Source organism: Leucoraja erinacea, unplaced genomic scaffold, assembly GCF_028641065.1.
Source record: "Leucoraja erinacea ecotype New England unplaced genomic scaffold, Leri_hhj_1 Leri_125S, whole genome shotgun sequence".
Classification (NCBI taxonomy): domain Eukaryota; kingdom Metazoa; phylum Chordata; class Chondrichthyes; order Rajiformes; family Rajidae; genus Leucoraja; species Leucoraja erinaceus.
Window position 1 is genome coordinate 33593 of NW_026575517.1, and position 20404 is coordinate 53996.

The 20404-nt window shown below is 51.3% G+C and overlaps 1 protein-coding gene across 2 annotated transcripts; it reads left to right on the plus strand.

The window, feature by feature from the left end:
• The first annotated feature begins 12902 nt into the window (after positions 1 to 12902).
• LOC129715571 (zinc finger protein 239-like) lies at positions 12903 to 19642 on the plus strand. Of its 2 annotated transcripts, XM_055665443.1 has the most exons (4): positions 12941 to 13023; positions 14172 to 14222; positions 15085 to 15208; positions 17134 to 19642. In XM_055665443.1, exon 4 carries the CDS (start codon positions 17397 to 17399, stop codon positions 18357 to 18359), a length of 963 nt encoding a protein of 320 aa, XP_055521418.1. In that variant the 5' UTR covers positions 12941 to 13023; positions 14172 to 14222; positions 15085 to 15208; positions 17134 to 17396; the 3' UTR covers positions 18360 to 19642. The 2 variants fall into 2 exon arrangements, with proteins under 2 accessions (XP_055521417.1, XP_055521418.1); XM_055665442.1 differs by lacking the exon at positions 14172 to 14222 and having other exon boundaries at positions 12903 to 13023.
• The last annotated feature ends 762 nt before the right edge of the window (positions 19643 to 20404 follow it).

Genomic DNA, 20404 nt, shown 5'->3' on the forward strand with positions numbered 1-20404 from the left:
AACTATATTAATAATCAATATCAACAGTATTAATGTCAATATCAACAATATTCACAGTACTAATTCAGTGCAATCATATCAACAATATCAACAGTACTAATTCAGTGCAATCATATGCTGTTTTAATCAGTCACTCAGAAGGGACTGTTTATATATTTGTATCCTTTGTTACCATAGGAGGTGGGAACATAGGGTGTGCAGCAGCTGCCTGATCTCTCCCATCTCCGAGGTGATCTGCGGCTGTGGCTGGAGTGATGAGCTGGGGGCAATGGTGGCCCTGACTGGGCTGTTCTGTCTCCTCACAGTTTGGCGGGTGGTCCTGACATGGTGGGGGGGGGGGGGGGGGGGGGTGGGGGGGGGGGGGGGGGGAGGGAGTTCAGATTTGCCTCTTGGGTTCCCATTGATCGAGGGGGTGGGAAGGTTACGTCCCAGGGCAGTATATTTGAGGTTCTTTGCGAAGACCCTCACCCCCTGTCTGTTTAGATGTACTCCATCATGGAGGTCCCATATACCGATGGTCGGGTGGTGGGCCACTTTGACATTAGGGAGGGTGGCACATCCTCTGCTGATCTCCATGTTGGTATCGTGAATCACATGGGGTGGGGTATCTGTCCTGGGCAGCAGGGTAGATATCACAATCCTCGATTCAGGGAATTCCTTGCTGGCCTTTTCTGCCATCCTCGTTATTGCCCCAGCAGTACGATGGCGTAAGGTGTGCAAGTCATTCGTACCTGTATGGATCACAAGGTGTTGGGGGCTCCCGATGGTGTCTTTGCTCAGGACCCTCATTGCCTGGTCTGTGGTGCTGCACCTTTTGACTAATACCTGGCGACCTGGGAACAGCCTCTGGGGGTCCAGAAACTTCCCGTTGGAATCAGTCAGTAGGACAACCTTGGGGTTTTGCTCTTCAGACTGGGGGGCAGGAAGTTGGGCGAGGGTTGCCTATTGACTGTACCTGGGGCAAGCTGTGTAGCAGAAGGGGTGTCCACTAATGGTGCATTGGTGGGCTGAGTGCAGCTCAGAGAGGTCGGGGCAGGCATGGGAAAGCGAGCAGCAGCTGGGCTCTGTGTGTTTTCATGTGTGTTTTTTTGGACTTCTGGGTGAATGTCCCTGACATTCTGGAGCTGCTTGACAAATTATTTTCCCTGCTTATTCATGTCCTCCTTCATTTTGGATATTTGGGCACGGAGTGCACAGTTTTCTTGTTTCAGCTCTTCCAGGGTTCTCTTCCTCTCAGAGGTGGTGTTCTCATTTTTTGTCCTCAGCTGTTTGAAGTCCTCTTTCAGCTGGTAGAGTTGCCTAGCCTGCGCTTGTTTAAGTTCCGTGAACTCGAGTTCTAGGTGAGACAGGTTCTCTCTCAGATGGCGGCTTCAATTGTGAGGTGTAGGAGGGGTAGAGATGGCCATGGCAGCAATTATCTCTAGTGGACTGTCATCTTCATAGTTACCCTGGTGGGTATTGGTCCTTTTTTCATTTACCTTCTCTTTTAGCAGGGGAAGACCTCTTCAAAAGAGTCCAAGTTTTCTGAGTTTCTCTGTATCATGATCTTGCCTTTTTGATAGTAGGAAATAGTAAGGAGATGATCATCTTTATCCAGGCTTTGGTCTTTGTATACTTTTAGTCTGCCCCCGTATCCAATCCCCTTCCTATGCACATGTTGGTAGTTTTCAAGTAGACTGTCTCTCCATGGATTAATGCAGTTGGTGAAATATATTAGGTTACTCTTCTTCCTTTGCCCTTGATGTTGGGCGTAATCAGCGTAAAGGACCTCTGGGTTTTTCTGGAGGGTTTTCTCCTTACGTTTTTCTTTTGCATTTTTCGCTCTCGCATTTAGGCGGGTATACTATTTCCCAGCTCTTTGTTCTGCATGCTATGCTGCTGTGACCTATCTGGTCTGTCTGCTGCATTTTATCTGGTTATTTGTTTATTTATTTAGCTATTTGTTTATTTATTTATTTATCTCTCTTTTCCAAGTTTCCGTGTTGCACTCTGTCCCACTTTAGGTATAGTTTTCAGGGATTCATCCTAGAAACGACTATTTTTGGTAAGTTTTTAAGTTTAAGTTGGATAAGTTTGAGTTTGAGTAGTTTTTGGCCACACAGACCTTCTTGGGTTTGGGCCTTGAGTTGGGTCGACCAGCCTCGGACCAGATTTCATGGGCTGTTACTCACGGCCTTGTGGAGCTGCAGCAAAGTCAGGGTCCCTCTCGCACAGCACAGCACAGCACAGCACACACCCGACTCTCTCTCTCTCACTGCGACGGCCGGGCTGGGCTGGGCTGGCTTCACATCTGTTCCTCACTGGGAATGGGGACCCGCCCGCAGTGTCGGGAGTTCACCGACTCCGGGTCTCGGTGCCTCTAGTTCCGGTCTCCAGCGTCTCTCTCCCTCGCTCCCTCGGGTCCCGACCCGATCTCCCGTTCATGTGAGGTCGGCGATGGGGTGCCGTTATAATGTAAGTTACGTGGGGATATTTCCCTCTCCCCACACGGCCCCCGAGTCACAAACCCTCACCCCCTGCTTTTTTTGCAGCTGGATTCCCACACCATTTCCGGTTGATATTCTCTATCTCTTCCACTCTCACTAGTTCTCTATCTGTCTCTCTCCCTCTCTATGTATCTCTCTATCTCTCTCTCTACCTTTCTCCCCCTCTCTCTATATCTATCTTTGTCTCTGTCTCTCTATCTCTGTCTCTTTATCTCTCTCTCTCTCTCTATATATATATATATATATATCTCTATCTCTATCTCTCTCTCCGTCAACCTCTCCTGCTGTGGTTACCGTTAGCAACGTCCCACAGTGATGTCATTGTTGCACTCGGCCGCTTGTGATTGGTGGACTGTTAGTGGCATTCTGACATCATCACTGAAGGTCCTGGAAAAGGTCTCTCTGTCTGAAGCTGTTCTCTCTCTCTCTCTCTCTCTCTCTCTTTTTCCTTTCCAAGGACTTTATTCAGCAATTGCACATTACAGCGTGCCCAAAGTACATAACCGTTCAATGGTTACAATACATCAGGGACAGAAGTTTAGGGGTAATATGAGGGAGAACTTCTTTACGCAGAGAGTGGTGGCGGTGTGGAATGAGCTCCCAGTGGAAGTGGTGGAGGCAGGTTCTTTGGTATCATTTAAAAATAAATTGGATAGGCATATGGATGAGAAGGGAATGGAGGGTTATGGTACGAGTGCAGGCAGGTGGGACTAAGGGGAAAAAAAAATTTGTTCGGCATGGACTTGTAGGGCCGAGATGGCCTGTTTCCATGCTGTAATTGTTATATGGTTATATGGTTATCAAGCAGACATTATAACACAATTGTGCATTCAATATGAATCAATGCTCTTGACCCCCCGCGGCGACCAGCATTCACGGAGGGCCTCCAGAGTTCCCTCTCTAGGGACATAGGCCCGGAAGAGGGGCAGAGAGCCACCCTGGTGTGACCATCGACCGCCCGCTGCCTGGACCCACGAATGGCCATCTTTGCCAGGCCCAGGAGCAACCCAACAGGGAGATCTCACCCTCCAATTGGCCCTCACCACCCCCTGCCTTGTACCCAAACACCAGGATCATGAGACTAAAATGCAACCCGAACTTGAGTAGCAGCCCCTTCAGATATTGGTACAGGGGCAGCAACCTCACACACTCCATATACACGTGGAACATGGTCTCTACCTCGCCGCAGAAAATACAGTCGGCCAGCGAGCCTGTCAACCGACTCAAAAGTTTATTACACACCACGGCTCTGTGCAACATTCTCCACCCCAGGTCCCCAATGTAAAGGGGGACGACTCCCTTGTAGAGAGAACTCTACGGGGGAGCGCCCCCGCCTTCAGGTAGAAACACGGACCGCCAAGGCATGTCCGGACGGAAGAAGAAAGAATGTGCAGAATGTGCAGAATGTGCAGGAGCAGAAGGCGCAGAAGGTGCAGAATGTGGAGGAGTATTCTGTATAGTATGCGTCTCTCCGCATCATGAAACGGCACGCTGGGCATCTCGGAATGACAACTCATGTCGTGTGAGGCCGGCACCTGGGAAATATCGCGGAGCCTGGGCCCGATGAGTAAATCCGGCGCAGCAGGGGTAAGCTCAATCAGAAGCACTCCAAGCATAGCCTCTCCTCGACACCCGCCATGACAGGGTGAGGACCGGCCACCCTCGCAGCCACAACACCCCCTTTCCCTGTGGAGCAACACGCTGGCTGAAAACAAGCAAATTCCTCACTCTTAGCACATCGCGATACAAACTAGGCAAACCCCGGAAGATTCGCTCCCCCTCTCTCTCTCCACCCCCCCCCCTCTCCCCTTCAACACTCCAAGTGTTGCCTCACCAACATTTTTTGTCTAGCTCGAACATGATGTCCCAAGTCTTGTACTCAATGTTCTGATTTATGAAGACAAGCTTGACAAAATGCTTCTTTATCACCCTGTCTGTCTATCTGTGTTATCGCTTTCAGAGAATCATGAACTCTTACTATTCGGTGGTCCCTGTGTCCTCCTACAAAATTCTCTGGGGCTCTGCTGCCATTTATAGTTTAAGTGTTGCTGCTGCTGCACTGATTTAACTTCCCACTCTGCACTTGTCCAAGTTAAATTCAATCTGTCAGCCCTTGTTGGGGCTGCTGTACAAAAGATGTTGGTGTGTGTGTGTGTGTGGCAATACTTGGAGAGTGAGTGTTATGTGTGTGTGGCAATACTTCGAGAGTGAGTGTTATGTGTGTGTGTGTGTGTGTGCACGCGCGTGTGAGTGTGTGTGTGTGTGTGCACGCGCGTGTGAGTGTTGTGTGTGAGTGATGTGTGTGTGTGAGGTTTGGGTATGTGAGTTGTGTGTGTGCAAATGTGTGAGTGAATGTGCATGAGTGAGTGTGCGTGCGTGAGTGTGTGTGTGTTGTGTGGTTTGTGTGTGTGTGCGCGTAAGTGTATGTGCATGAGTGTGCGTGTCTGCGTGAGTGTGAGGTTTGTGCGTGTGTGTTGTCTTGTGTGTGCATGAGTGTTGTGTGTGTGTGAGGTCTGTGTGTGTGCGTGTGTGAGGGTGTTGTGTGTGCGTGTGTGCGCATGCGTGAGTGTATGTGTGTGTGTGTTGTGGGTATGTGCGCGTGTGTGTGTTGAGTTGTGTGTGTGAGTGTGTTGTGTGTGCGTGTGCGTTGTGTGTGTGTGTGTGTTGTGGGTATGCACGCCTGTGTGTGTTGAGTTGTGTGTGTGTGTGTGTGTGTGTGTGTGTGTGTGTGTGTGTGTGTGTGTGTGGTGTTGTGTGCGCGTGTGTGTGCTGCAATTCTGGTCACAGACCAACAAGAATGTCATTGTTAGAAGCAGTGAGTGGTGAAAAGATTCACAAGGATGTTTACTGGTGCTGGAGTGAGTGCTTGTGTTATAAGGAAAGACTTGATCTTGATGGCGGCATCTTGGAGTCACTGCCGCCGCAACCATTTTACAAACGCAAGCTGAAGCGGAAATCTCGTCTCCCCCTCCCTCCCCCCCGGCCGGTGATGTGATGTGCCAATCACTGACTTTGTCGCTGACAGACAGGGTTTCGACCAGAACGTTATCCATTCCTTCCAGCGTTTTGTGTCTACCTAAACAGTGCCTATCCATGTGGTGGTGTGCCAGCAGGCTGGAGGAGCGGGCAAAGGCCTTGCCACAGAGTGAGCAGGTGAAGGGGCGCTGGCCAGTGTAGACTCGCTGGTGCTCCAGCTGGTGAAACCCTTGCCACACGCAGCGCACTCAAATGGTCTCTCTCCGGTGTGTATCCACTGCTGCTCCCGCAGCCCCCGTGCTCTTGTCACAGTGGGAGCAGCTGCTCACTGGCGTGGGTCCGCTGGTGCTGCCGCAACCCCCGCGAGCTGTCACACTCCTCACAGCAGTACGGGCAGTTGTAGGGCTGGCCACTGGTGTGCATGTGCTGGTGAGACACGGAGTGGGAGGCCATGGAAAAGCGCTCTCCGCACACCGGGCTGGGGACGGGACGGTTGCCGGCATGCACCCGCTGGTGGGACAACAGCCTGCTGGAGCTGATGAAGCTCTTGCCGCACTGGGTGCAGGTGTAGGGGCGCTCGCCGGTGTGGGTGTGCTGGTGCTTCAGCAGGCTGCTGGACTGGGTTAAGCCCTTGCCGCACAGGGCGCAGGTGTAGGGAGGGAGTTCAGTGAGGGGGTGAGAGGAGGGGGAAGAGGGAGAAGGGAGGGGGTGAGGAAGCAAGTGGGAGAAGGGGGGGGGGGCTGCACGACCAGCGCGCTGATGTCACCGCCAATCCGAGGGGAACTGCCGGCCACGCACCCTGCCATTGTGCAGAGTCACATGGGGGGCCGCATGCATCATGGGAAGAAGGTCGTACAGTGCTAGAGTCACTCAGCGGGTCGGGCAGCTTCTGTGGAGAGAGGGAATGCGTGACGTTTCGGGTCGAGACCCTTCTTCAGTCTGATGGGAGGTATAGAGATAAGGAAGAGTAAGGAGTGAATACAGGACAAAGGTAAAGCAGTTCAAGGAACATTTAGAATAGATCATTGTTAGTTGGGAGTAGGTAGGTGCAGGAGTAGGCCATTTAGCCCTTCGATCCAGCATCGCCATTAAATATGATCATGGCTGGTCATCCATAGTCTAAGTACCCTGTTCCTGCTTTTTCCTCATATCCTTTGATTCCGTTAGCCTGAGAGCTAAATCTAACTTGAAAATCTGTTCTTGAAAACATCCAGTGTCTGGCAGCCGCTGGGTGAGGCCCCGAGTGTGGCTGGTGGTCCCCGGCTCGTCGGGGAACGGGTTCCTCGGGAGTTGGAGCGGGTTTGATCTGGGGACGCTGCTGCTCCGGGCCGGTGTCCCTTTGGTCCTGGGTAGCCCCGGACATCTCCAGCCACCCTCCGGGAGTGGATGGGAAACTCGGGGGGACGGGGATGGTCCAGTGACGGTTCGGCAGCGCTTGCGGCGCCGCGGACCCAGGTTGGATCCTGGCTGCGGATGAGGTGCGGGTTTGTGTGCGCGCAGCAGCGCCTGTGCCGAGAATGTCTCTCCCCCTGTCACCCACTCGCATCTGCCCCTCTCTCTCTGTCGCTGTTACACCCCGCTCTCCCGCTCCTCGGATTAAATATATTTTTACACAAGTTATGAATAAAGATAAGAATTTATACAATGATTATACAGCCAGCGCTTCATTCACTTTTTTCTTTATAGCAAAATACCTTTGACAAATCAATGATTCCTTGCAATTTTCGGAATACCAAACTGGCTTATTGGCCTCGACTGCCTTCTGAGGTAGAGAGTTCCCCAGATTCACAACTCTGTGTGAATGGCGGAATAGACTTGATGAGCTGAATGGCCTAATTCTGCTCCTATCATAGAAACATAGAAATTAGGTGCAGGAGTAGGCCATTCGGCCCTTCGAGCCTGCACCACCATTCAATATGATCATGGCTGATCATCCAACTCAGTATCCCGTACCTGCCTTCTCTCCATACCCCCTGATCCCCCTTAGCCACAAGGGCCACATCTAACTCCCTCTTAAATATAGCCAATGAACTGGCCTCAACTATCCTCTGTGGCAGAGAGTTCCAGAGATTCACCACTCTCTGTGTGAAAAAAGTTCTTCTCATCTCGGTTTTGACATGCTATCACATGGCTATCCAGTGTGCTTTTTGCTCCGTTGGCTGGATGGATGCTAGTTGTTTTCCATGTGGAGCAAAGGGGTGATGGGACTTCAGTCAGGCTGGCCTCTGCTTTCTGCTGATAGCCTGATGGAGAAGGTGATCTGGGTCTATGGCACGATGAGATAGTGACAGAGTTGCTGCTTGCCTTCGGATCCCTGCAGGCGGAATGCCTGCAAGTATAGGGAGCTGCTCGACTGGAGTAGGTTGAAGGCACCCAGTGATGGTTCGCAAGGTGCTGTTCAGGCTCGTGTCTTCCAGGCTAGTGTGTCTACTTCTCTCCATACGGGTGCGCAGTACTCTGCTGGGGCATACACAAGAGTTAAGGCAGAGGTGTGAAGAGTTGATAAGCTGGCTCCTCAACTTGTTCCCGCCAGGTGTCGGATGTGGCCGCTACGTGCCAGGACCTTGTCTCGGAGACCAGCCAGGTGTTGATGAAATGTAAGCGACCTGTCCAGCTATACGCCGAGGTAAGTGGGTGTTTGTTGGAACTCCAAGTGCCTGTTGGAGATACAGCACGGAAACAGGCCCTTCGGCCCATCGAGTCCACGTCGACCAGCGATTGCCCGTACACAAACACTATCCTACACACACTAGGGACACTTTACATGTGGACTAAGCCAATTAACCTACAAAGCCACACGTCTTTGGAGTGTGGGAGGAAACCAGAGCGCCCGGAAAACCCACGCAGGTCACGGGGAGAACACACAAACTCTGCACAGACAGCAGGTACATGTACAGTCTTTCCACCAACTGGATAGTACGCAATCTCCCTTGGTACATGTGACAATAAACTAAACTACATATGAAGAAAGAATTGGTCGACTGGGCTTGAAGTCACTGGAATTTAGAAGGCTAAGACGGGATGTTATAGAAACGTAAAAAATTCTTTGGAGATTGGACAGGCTAGATGCAGGAAAAATGTCCCCGATGTTGGGAGAGTCTAGAAACAGGGCAACACACAGTGGGGAGGGGGGGGGGGGGATAGAGGGAGGGGGAGGGAGGGGAATCCTGCAGGCAGTGCCACTTTCATTTCACTGTACATCTTGTATGTGTATGCGACAAATAAAGTAGACTTGACTTGACGGAGGGGGGTTAGGGGGAGAGGGAGGGGTGCGAGAGGTGGATTGAACTTACTTAGACGTGATTGTGTGGAATCGTTCTTGCCCAGCGGTTTCCCAGATCTGCAGCTTCACCATCTCCCCATTAACATCGACTATCGAAATCTTGAAATCCACTCCGATAGTAGTGATGTAGCTATCTGTAAGAGAGAGAGAGAGAGAGTGAGAGAGAGAGAGAGAGAGAGACAGAGAGAGAGAGAGAGAGAGAGAGAGAGAGAGAGAGACAGAGAGAGAGAGAGAGAGAGAGAGAGAGAGAGAGAGAGAGAGACAGAGAGAGAGAGAGAGAGAGAGAGAGAGAGAGAGAGAGAGAGAGAGAGAGAGAGAGAGAGAGAGAGACAGAGAGAGAGACAGAGAGAGAGAGAGAGAGAGAGACAGAGAGAGAGACAGAGAGAGAGACAGAGAGAGAGACAGAGAGAGAGAGAGAGAGAGAGAGAGAGAGAGAGAGAGAGAGACAGAGAGAGAGAGAGAGAGAGACAGAGAGAGAGACAGAGAGAGAGACAGAGAGAGAGAGAGAGAGACAGAGAGAGACAGAGAGAGAGAGAGAGACAGAGACAACATCCAAATTCCAATTAAATTCTGGCTTAAAATATTTGACAGTGTGATCCAGCCTATTGCGCTTTATGGTAGTGAAGTATGGAGTCCGCTCAGTCACCATAGTTATAGTAAATGGGAAAAACATACAACGGAGGCCCTGCATGCGGAATTTTGTCGGAACATCCTCCGTATCCAAAGGGAAACACCAACAAATGCATGTAGGACGGAATTAGGCAGATACCCACTGATAATAAATATCCAGAAAAGAGCACTAAATTTTGGAATCACCTTAAATCTAGACCCCCAGATACCCTCCAGTTTAAAGCCTTTCAAACACAAGAGGGGTGCCCAGAAAGGGTTCCCTGTGGCAGTTGGTACTGAGACTAACTACCCCTATTCAGTTAAACCCTATCCAGTTAAACCCTGACCAGCCTCAGATCAATACTGACCCCCCAATCACCGGTTAGAGTGAACCAAATTATCAAACAATGTAAAGAAACGTATTTGGAACATTGGGATAAAGAAACCAAAACCCAAAGCAGATTAGAATGTTACCGTGCCCAAAAAAGAGATTATAAATTGGCAGACTGTCTCTCAACTGTTATAGACATAAAGCAGAGACAGACCCTCACCAAATACAGGTTAAGTGACCACTATTTGGCAGTTGAAAAAGGAAAACAGAAGAGATTCTGGCAACCAAGAGAAAACAGAATATGCGGCCACTATTTGACAGATGAGGTTGAAACAGAGGTGCACTTCTTCCTAAAATGCAAAAAATTTGACAAAACAAGGAAAGCATACTTTGACAAACTCAGTCTGACAACCCCTGATTTTAAAGAACTAGATGATACATCAAAATTAAGAATAATCCTTGGCGAAGGAAATACGGCACATCTTGGTGCACAATACGTAACAGCATGCCATAACCTGAGAGACGGTGAATGACCAACATGCACATAGGTACGCACACACTAATCGACATTAACTGACACTAAGAAATTAATATTGAATTGCTAAACTTGCTATTGTGTTGTACTATTGCAGCTGCAAGAACGTGTACCAATCATCAAAGGCCTATTGAGAGTTTATGTACAGGAATATATCTATCCATGCACTGTATACTTGTATTTATACTTATGCATTTTAAATATGTGCCATGTTTTATACTTTGGCAATATAACAATGATTTCATCATGCCAATAAAGTTTTTAAATTGAAAATTGAAATTGAATTGAAATTGAATTGAGAGAGGAGAGAGACAGAGAGAGACAGAGAGAGAGAGAGAGAGAGAGAGAGAGAGAGACAGGGAGAGAGACAGGGAGAGAGACAGAGAGAGGATAGAGAGAGGAGAGAGACAAAGAGAGAGAGAGAGAGAGAGAGAGAGAGAGAGACAGAGAGAGAGACACAGAGAGAGAGAGACACAGAGAGAGAGAGACAGAGAGAGAGAGAGAGAGAGAGAGAGAGGAGAGAGAGAGAGAGAGAGAGAGATGTTCCCGATGTTGGGGGCATTCAGAACCATGGGTCACAGTTTAAGAATAAAGGGGGGGGGGCAGTTAGGACTGAGATGGAGGACAAACTTTCTTCACGCAGAGTTGTGAATCTGTGGAATTCTCTGCCACAGAAGGCAGTGCAGGCCAATTCACTGGATGTTTTCAAGAGTTAGATTTAGTTCTTGGGGCTAACAATATCAAGGGTTATGGGGGAAAAAACAGAAAAGGGGACATTTTAGATGAATAGCCATGATCATATTGAATGGCAGTGCTTGCTCGAAGGGCCGATGGCCTATTCCTGCACCTATTTTCTATGTGTCTATGCTTGAGTATATGGCAATAAAACTCGATCAGTTGATTTTGAAGCATTCATGCATGGTGGAGGTATAATATAGTCATAGATGATAGTGTGAAAACAGGCCCTTCGGCGCAACTTGCCCACACCTGCCAACATGTCCCAGCTATGCTACCTGCTTTTGGTCCATACAGTGCCGGATTTAGATGAAGAGAGGCCCTAAGCTGTTCCACTTGTGAGGCCCCCAACGACCGGACAGCCATGGTGGCCAAATCTCCCACAATTCAAAGCGAGGGAGAAAGTGCCCAGCACCAACCACTTGCCGTTGCAGTGCGCATGCGCAGAGCGGCCGATGATGTGCTGGCCGTGGTTGTGCGCATGTGCAAGGCGGCCTGCCGTGCCGGCGGATGAGGAGCGAGCGGAGCCCGGCGGCCCAGACACCGATAGCGGGGGGAGATAGAGAGAGTGAGATAGAGATAGAGAGGGGGGCCGCCCAGAGTTGAACGGTAGGTGTTCTGCCTTGGCCGGAGGCCCCCCTAGACCTCGAGGCCCATCAATTTTTTCGGGGGGCCCCCTAGAAAGTGGGGGCCCTAAGCTATAGCTTGTTTAGCTTATACGTAAATCCAGCACTGGGTCCATACCTCCAAACCTGTCCTATCCATGTATCAGTCTAACTTTTTCTTAAATGTTGGGATGGTCCCTGCCTCAACTACCTCCTCTGGCAGCTTGTTCCATACACCCATCACCCTTTGTGTGGATAAAGTAACCCCTTAAAAAATTGCCTCTTAAAAATACTTAATACAAAAAACATTGAAATCATACTTCAACAGGGCACTAAAACATGTTTTTAATACATCAAATTTCAAAAAGCTCCTACCCTTGGAGGGGGGACCCCCTTCTTCCACACCCTCTCCCCACTCGGTTGCTCCACTCCCACATCGGGTACCCCCCAAGGCCAGGGATCAGTGATCGCACAGCCACCCCCCTTTCAAAAACGCTCCAATCCAATTTAAAGCATATATATTGTATTCAAGTGTAAGTTAAAAGACTCGCTGTAGTATGCACCATATTGCACAATTCCAATGGGAAGGGGACACCCTCCTCCCCGGTCGTTATGCTCCCTCGGGCTTGGTCTCTCGCAATTTCTCACTCCCAACTCTCACCCAATGTTGGCAACCCAGGGTCATGGGTCGTGACCCGACTGCTGTGAAACCTCCCTATAGAAATAAATGTGACTTGACTTGATGTTCAGACACTTTGGGAAACAAAGTGTGAAGAAGGGTTTCGGCCCGCCTATTTCCTTCGCTCCAAACGTCGTTTCTCCCTATTTACCTTCCTTCGCTCCATAGATGCTTGCTGCCTTCCCGCCTTGAGTTTCTCCCTCCTTCCTTCCTTTTTGTGTACCTCCCTCTATCTTCCCTTCCCATCCCTGCAGTCCCTCCCTCCTTCCTTCCTTCCTCCCTCCCTTCCCTCCTTCCCTCCCTTCCCTCCCTTCCCTCCTCCCTCCCTTCCCTTCCTTCCCTCCTCCCTCCCTCCCTCCTTCCTCCCTTCCCTCCCTCCCTCCCTCCCTTCCTCCTCCCTCCCCTCCCTTCCTCCCTTCCTCCCTTCCTCCCTCCCTCCCTTCCTCCCTGTCCCCACTCTCCCTTCTCTCCTTGTCCTCCCCGATCATCAGCTTCGCTATAAGACCAAAGATCTGCTCTGCTATAAGATCTTTGATAAGACCTTTGATCAGCAGCTTCAACACATAATCCTGGTCCCGACCGCCCTGGGTCTGCCCCGCCCCGGCCTGCGTCACACGTATACATCGTCACCGCGTACACATTCACCCAGCGACGTCAGCGCGTTCCCTTGACTGCGGCCCCTGACGTCAGCGCGCAATGCCACCCGACGTCAGCGCGTTCCGCTGACTCCGCTCTCCTGACCAAAGATACTAGAAGCTCCTCTATAATCTTTGCTCCTGACGAGGTGAGAGAGGGAGAGAAGGGGAGAGGGAAGAAGCGGGACAGAGAGGAAGAGGAGAGAGAGAGAGAGGAAGAGAGAATGAGGGAGGGGGGAAGGAGGAAGGGGCGAGAGAGAGAGAGAGAGGAGTGAGAGGGCAGATGGATAGGGAGAGGGGGAAGGAGGGATATTGGGAGAGGAGGGGGCAGGGAAGGAGTAGAGAGACAGACGTGAGAGAGGGAGGAAAGAGAAGGGGTGATGAGGAGAGGGGGAGAGAGTGTGATAGAGGGTGTGGAGGGGAGGGGGAAGGAAGGGTGGATGGTGATAGAGGGTGAAGGAGATGGAGAGAGAAGGGGGTGGAGGAAGGAGAAAGGAAGGGACAGAGAAGGAAAGAGGAGACTGAGGAGGAGAGATTCAGCGAAGACACTCAGTGAGGCTCCCTCCCTCCACACACGCGATATATTTCCCTCTCTCCCCGTCCGCTTACTGCATCTCTCCTCTCCCCTCCCTCCCACTGTCTCTCTCTCCCCTCCCTCACTGCCCTGTCTCTCTCTGCCTCTCTCTCTCCCTCCCTCCTCTCCCCCTCCCTCTCTCACCCTCCTCTCTCACTCTCTCTATCCCTCTCTCCCTCTCACACATACTCTCTCTCCCCACTGTCCTGTCGAGATAAAGAGAGGATCTGAAGTTTATTAATTATGATTTTTGTCAGCGTGTGGTGAATCTGTGGGTTTCGTTGCCACAGATGGTGGTGGAGGCCAATACCGTGGGTAAAAAAAGGGGGCCATTGAAACGTCAACAAACAGTGAAAGGCCCAGAAAGAGTGGATGTGGAGATGCTGTTTCCACTAGTGGGAGAGTCTAGGACCAGAGGACGCAGCCTCAGAACTCAAGGACGTTCCTTCAGGAAGATGAGGGGAATTTTTATAGCCAGAGGGTGGTGAATCTGTGGGATTCATTGCCACAGACGGGGTGGAGACCACAAGTCAGTGGATATATTTAAGGCAGAGATAGATAGATTGTTAATTAGTACGGGTATCAGTGGTTATGGGGAGAAGGCAGGAGAAAGGTTAGGAGGGGGAGTTTGATCAGCCATTATTGATTGGCGGAGTGGACTTGATGGGCCGAATGGCCTAATTCTGCTCCTATCCCTGATGATCTTGTGATTTCTCTCAACAGGGGTTGGGAAGAGCAGTTTGTTACTTCGATTTATTGATAACACATTCTCAGGTAGGAGGGAGAGATAGAGAGAGAGAGAGAGGAGGGGGGAGGAAGGAAGAGGGGGGGAGGAAGGAAGGGAGGGAGGGGGAGAAGGAGGGAGGGGGAGGAGGAGGGGAGTGAGAGAGGGAGCGAGGAGAGGGAGGGGAAGGAGAGGGAGGGGGGAGGAGGGGAGAGGGAGAGGAGGGAGGGATAGAGGGGGATAGAGGAGAGGGGGAAGGAAGAAGGTGGAAGGAGAGAGAGTGAGAGGGAATGAGGGAGGGTGAAGAGGGAAGGACGGAGAGGGAAGAGGGGGGAGAGAGAGATGGAGGGAGGGGGAAGTGAGAGGGAAAGAGAAGGGGGGAGGTGAGAGGAGGAAGGAAGAGAGAAGGGGAGAGAGGGGTAAGGAAAAAGGGGAGGGAGGGAGGGGCAGAGGAAGATGTGGGGACAGGAAGGGGGGTGAGGAGAAGGAGAGAGGGGTGAGGACAGGAGGGTCTGTTTCCCAAAGTGTTTGAACATCTCTTTCCCCTCCACCTCTCTCTCTCCCTCTCTCTTTCCCTCCCTCTCTCTCTCTCCATCCCCCCTCTCTCTCTCTCCCCCCCCCCCTCCCCTCCCCTCTCGCTCTCTCCCCCTCTCTCTCCCTCTCCCCCCTCGCTCTGTCTCTCCCTCACTCTCTCGTTGTCTTACTCTGTCTCCCTCTGTCTCTCTTTCCCTCTGAGCATCTCTCTCTATCTATCTCTGTCTTTCTCACTGTCTCTCTCACCGTCTCTCTCACTGTCTCTCTCTCTCTGTCTCTCTCTCTCTGTCTCTCTCTCAGTCTCTCTCTCTGTCTCTCTGTCTGTCTGTCTGTCTCTCTCACTCTGTCTCTCTCTCGCTCTCACTCTCTCTCTTACAGGTAGCTACATCACTACTATCGGAGTGGATTTCAAGGTTCGGACGGTCGATGTTAATGGGGAGAAGGTGAAGCTGCAGATCTGGGAAACCGCTGGGAAAGAACGATTCCATACAATCAGGTCTACGTAAGTTCAATCCCCCTCTCCCACCTTTCCCTCTCCCCCAATCCCCCCCTCCCTCAAGTCAAATAAAGTCAACTTTATTTGTCACATACACAAACAAGATGTACAGTGAAATGAAACTGGCAATGCCTACAGGATTCCCCTCCTCCCCTCCTCCCCCACTCCATCTCCCCCCTCTCTATCCCTTCTTCCTCTGCCCCTCTCCCTCTCTCCCCCTCCCTCCATTTCTCCCCCATCTCTGGCCCTCCCTCTCTCCCCCACCCTCGCCTCACTCCCTCCCCCCTCTCCCCCCTCTCTCCCTCTCCCTATCTCACCCTCCCCTCTCTCCCTCATAAGATCATAAGTGATAGGACATAATTAGGCCATTCGGTCCATCAAGTCCATGCCATTCAATTATGGCTGATCCATCTCTCCCTCCTAACCGCATTCTCCTGCCTTCTCCCCATAACCCCTGACACTAATCATGCATCTGTCTATATCTGCCTTAATAATACACACTGACTTGTGGCCTCCACCGCCGTCTGTGGCAATGAATCCCACAGATTCACCACCCTCAAGCTGAAGAAATTCCTCCTCATCTCCTTCCTAAAGGAACGTCCTTTAATTCTGAGGCTCTGCCCTCTGGTCCAAGACTCTCCCACTAGTGGAAACATCCTCGCCGCTTGCACTCGATCCAGGCCTTTCACTGTTTGCTAAAGTTTCAATGAGGTCTCCCCCTCGTTCTTCTAAACTCCAGCGAGTAAAGTCCCAGCGCCAACAAATGCTCATCGTGCTCATTAACAAATTTGCAGATGACACAAAGCTGGGTGGCAGCGTGAACAGTGAGGAGGATGCTATGGGAATGCAGGGTGACTTGGACAGGTTGGAGGAGTGGGCAGATGCATGGCAGATGAAGTTTAATGCAGATGAATGTGAGGTTAACCACTTTGGTAACAAAAACAGGAAGGCATCAAGTTGGGAAAAGGCGAAGTACAACGGCATCTGGGGGTCCTTGTACATCAGCCTATGAAAGTAGGTACAGCAGGCATTGAAGAAAATGAAAGGCATGCTGGCCTTTATAACAAGAGGAATCGAATATAGGAGGAAAGAGGTCCTTCTGCCGTTGTACAGAGCCCTAGTTCGACCACACCTGGAGTATTGTGTGCAGTTTTGGTCCCCTAATTTGAGGAAGGACATTCTTGCTATTGAGGGAGTGCAGCGTAGGTTTACACGGTTAATTCCTGGGATGGCGGGACTGTCATATGCTGAGAGAATGGAGCAGCTGGGCTTGTACACTCTGAAATTTAGGATGAGAGGGAGTCTCATTGAAACATATAAGATTGTTAAGAGCTTGGACATGCTAGAGGCAGGAAACATGTTCCCCATGTTGGGGGAGTCCAGAACCAGGGGCCACTGTTTAAGAATGAGAGGTAAGCCATTTAGAACGGAGACGAGGAAACACTTTTTCTTACAGAGAGTTGTGAGTGTGTGGAATTCTCTGCCTCAGAGGGCGGTGGAGGCAGGTTCTCTGGATGCTTTCAAGAGGGAGCCAGATAGGGCTCTTAAAAGTAGCGGAGTCAGGGGATATAGGGAGAAGGCAGGAACGGGGTACTGATTAGGGATTATCAGCCATGATCTCATTGAATGGCGGTGCTGGCTCGAAGGGCCAAATGGCCTACTCCTGCACCTATTGTCTATTGTCTCCCCTCATAACCCCTCTCCCTTCTCCCCCTCCCCTCACTTCCGCTGTCCTCATCCCCCTTCCCCACTTCCCCCCCTTGCCTCCTCACCACCTCTCCCCTCCTTCACCCACCTCCTTCATCTCCCTGCCTCACTCCCCCCCGCTCACCTCCCCTCCACGCCACCCCCCTTTCAAGCACCAGTAATGTTCACGCGCTAGTAATGTCCTGTTTGCCAGCTTGTTGACCCTCTGTGTTCCCCTCCTGCAGGGTTTAGGAGCCGTTGCTGTGGAAGGAGAGACGGGGATGTGAGCGGCCATTGAGGGCGGCCAGGGTGCCGGTAAGGCTGCCCCCTCATCTGCTCGGTTTGTGGGCTGAGCTTTGAAGGGCTGAGCTTTGAGGGGCTGAGCTTTGAGGGGCTGAGCTTTGAGGGGCTGAGCTTTGAGGGGCTGAGCTTTGAGGGGCTGAGCTTTGAGGGGCTGAGCTTTGAGGGGCTGAACTTTGAGGGGCTGAACTTCGAGGGGCTGAGCTACATGATGGGGCACAACAAGGAAAAGCGTTATGAGTGCGACGTGTGTGGCAAGGCTTGGCGGAGCCCGAGCGAGCTGGAGACCCACAGGCGGGTGCACACGGGAGAACGCCCCTTTGACTGCTCCGACTGCGGCAAGAGTTTCAAGTCGGTGCAACATCTAAATTCCCACCGGCGAGCACACACGGGAGAACGCCCCTTCAACTGCTCCAACTGCGGCAAAAGCTTTACCCAGTCATGGGGACTGCAGGTGCACCGGCGGGTGCACAGCGGTGAGCGGCCCTTCACCTGCTCTACCTGCGGTAAAAGCTTTACCCAGTCATCGGGGCTGCAGGTGCACCAGCGGATGCACAGCGGTGAGCGGCCCTTCACCTGCTCCACCTGCGGGAAGAGCTTTACCCAGTTGTCGGGGCTGCAGGAGCACCGGCAGGTACACAGCAGTGAGCAGCCCTTCACCTGCTCCGACTGTGGCAAAGGCTTCAAGTCGTCCACGCGCCTGAAGGTGCACAGGCGCCTGCACATCGTGGAGAGGCCCTACATCTGCAGCAACTGTGGCAAGGGCTTCACCCACTCCAGCAACCTGCTGTACCACCAGCGCACCCACACTGGCGAGCGCCCCTACACCTGCGCCCAGTGCGGAAAGGGCTTCATCCAGTCCTGCAACCTGCTGAAGCACCAGCGCATCCACACGGGCGAGCGGCCCTACACCTGCGGTCAGTGCGGCAAGGCCTTCACCCAGTCCAGCAACCTGCTGCAGCACCAGCGGGTGCACGCTGGCGACCGTCCCATCCCCAGCCCAGTATGTGGAGACCGCTTTGCCACGGCCTCCCACACCCTGTCTCACCAGCGCGTGCACACCAGTGGCCAGCCCTACGACTGCCCGTACTGCTGTGAGGCATTTGACAGCTTGCGGGGGTTGCGACAGCACCGGCGAGCACACGCTGGCGAGCAGCTGCTCCCACTGTGACAAGAGAGCATGGGTGCTGCGGGAGCATCAGCGGATACACACCGGAGAGAGACCCTTTGTGTGCGCTGAGTGTGGCAAGGGTTTCACCCGCATGTCCAGCCTTTGGCAGCACCGGCGTACCCACAGATGTGAGCGTCCCTTCCCCTGCCCGTCCTGTGGTAAGGGCTTCACCCACCATGACCACCTGCTGGAGCACCGGCGAGTCCACACCAGCCGCACGCCCCTTCACCTGCCCGCTCTGTGGCAAGGCCTTTGCCCGCTCCTCCAGCCTGCTGGCACACCGCCACATGGATAGGCGCTGTTTAGGTAGACCCAAAATACTGGAAAGAATGGGTAACGTTCTGGGCCGAGACCCTCTTCAGTCTTGACCCGAAACATTACCCATTCCTTTTCACCACAGATGCTGCCTGACACGCTGAGTTATGCCAGCACTCTGTGAAACGTCACCTATCCATGTTCTCCACAGATGCTGCCTGACCCGCCGAGTTACTGCAGCACTCTATGTTAGAGTCATTGAATGAAAGAGTGGAAACAGGCCCTTTGGCCCAAGTTGCCCACAGGAGATTGTGTCTCTTTTTGTAAACCAGCATATGTTGTTCCTTGTATCTGGTCCTCTGTTTCCCCCACTCTGCATTGCGCTCGGTCCGCCAAGGCCTAGGACGGATATGGACCAAACACAAACACTCCTGGTTGCCAACCATTTTAACTCCCCGTCCCACTCCCACACGGATCTTTCTGACCTGGGCCTCCTCCATTGCCAGAGTGAGGGGACACGTAAACTGCAGGAACAGCACGTCATAGCTTACAGCCCAATGACATGAACATTGAATTCTCCAAATTAAGGAGACTTTCTCACCCCCCCCCCCCCCCCCCCCAGTCCTGGAGTCTCTGACCCTATCTTTTTTCCAGCTTTCTCCCCCGACTCCATCAGTCCAAACAAGGGTCCAGACCTGACACGTCACCTACCCATTCCCCTCCAAAGTGCCGGTAGAACTCAGCAAGTCAGCCATCCGTGGTGGGAAACGGATGGACAAGTGTTCCTTATATAAGCCCTCCTTGGCCCTGTTGAGGAGCAGACCATCGACAGTATCAGCAAATTCTCATTCATACTGTACCCAAGTGAAAATGTTAAAGTGAGCCAAGCTGCACACATCCGACTGCTCACAGTACCAGCTGGCTGCCACTGGCCCAAAAACTTAAAGGCATTTTAAAGTGTTTTTTTTCAAAAGAAAGTCTAGACACGTTTGTGCCTTATTTAACAAATAAAGCAAGTTTTTCCTGACCTCACTGTGTTCTTCGGAATGCTTCAGAATTCCTGTTGTGCTATCAATAATGAAAGAAAATGCCAACAATCTCTAGAATTGATAAGAAATTGTAATTGTAATTGTAAATCTTTATTGTCATTTCCTGAGTATTCGCATACTCAGAGGAAACAAAAAAACGTTTCTCAACCAGTGTCCATTCAGTTTTCGTTACAAAATAAATAGCAATTAAAATTAAAAATACATGTCATGAACAATTTAACCCTCTAATAACATTCAATAACATTCAACAGCCGTTCTGGCCTCCATGCATATCTGTAGCCGTAGGGCAGTCGCACACCTCCCCACTACTTCAAAGATAGTTCCTGCAGCTGGCAATATTGTTTGGCCGCTGCTGTATTTTATTTGTTTAATGGATTTGATTAGATTAGGAAATGTTTCCTTTCCTACAAGTCTTTCCTCTGAGGAGTTTCTATAGCACCATGCCTACTCTTGCCTTTCTGAAGAGAGTGATGTTTTGTACTGCAAGGTATGACTGACAAATAATGGATTAGCTGTACAAAATATGATCCATTGATTCAATTGTGGTCAAATCCTAGTGAACACTGTCACCTTTTTCTAATGCAGCCGTCACCAATGATGTTGCAGAAGGAAAAGAACAATTACTATACACATTGTGCACAACGTACTTTTTTGATCGCAAACAATGTCACATTTATTTTCAGGCTATTCTTCACCAATCCTCACTGAAGCCATTTCAGCCTTCAATGATGAACATTGCTT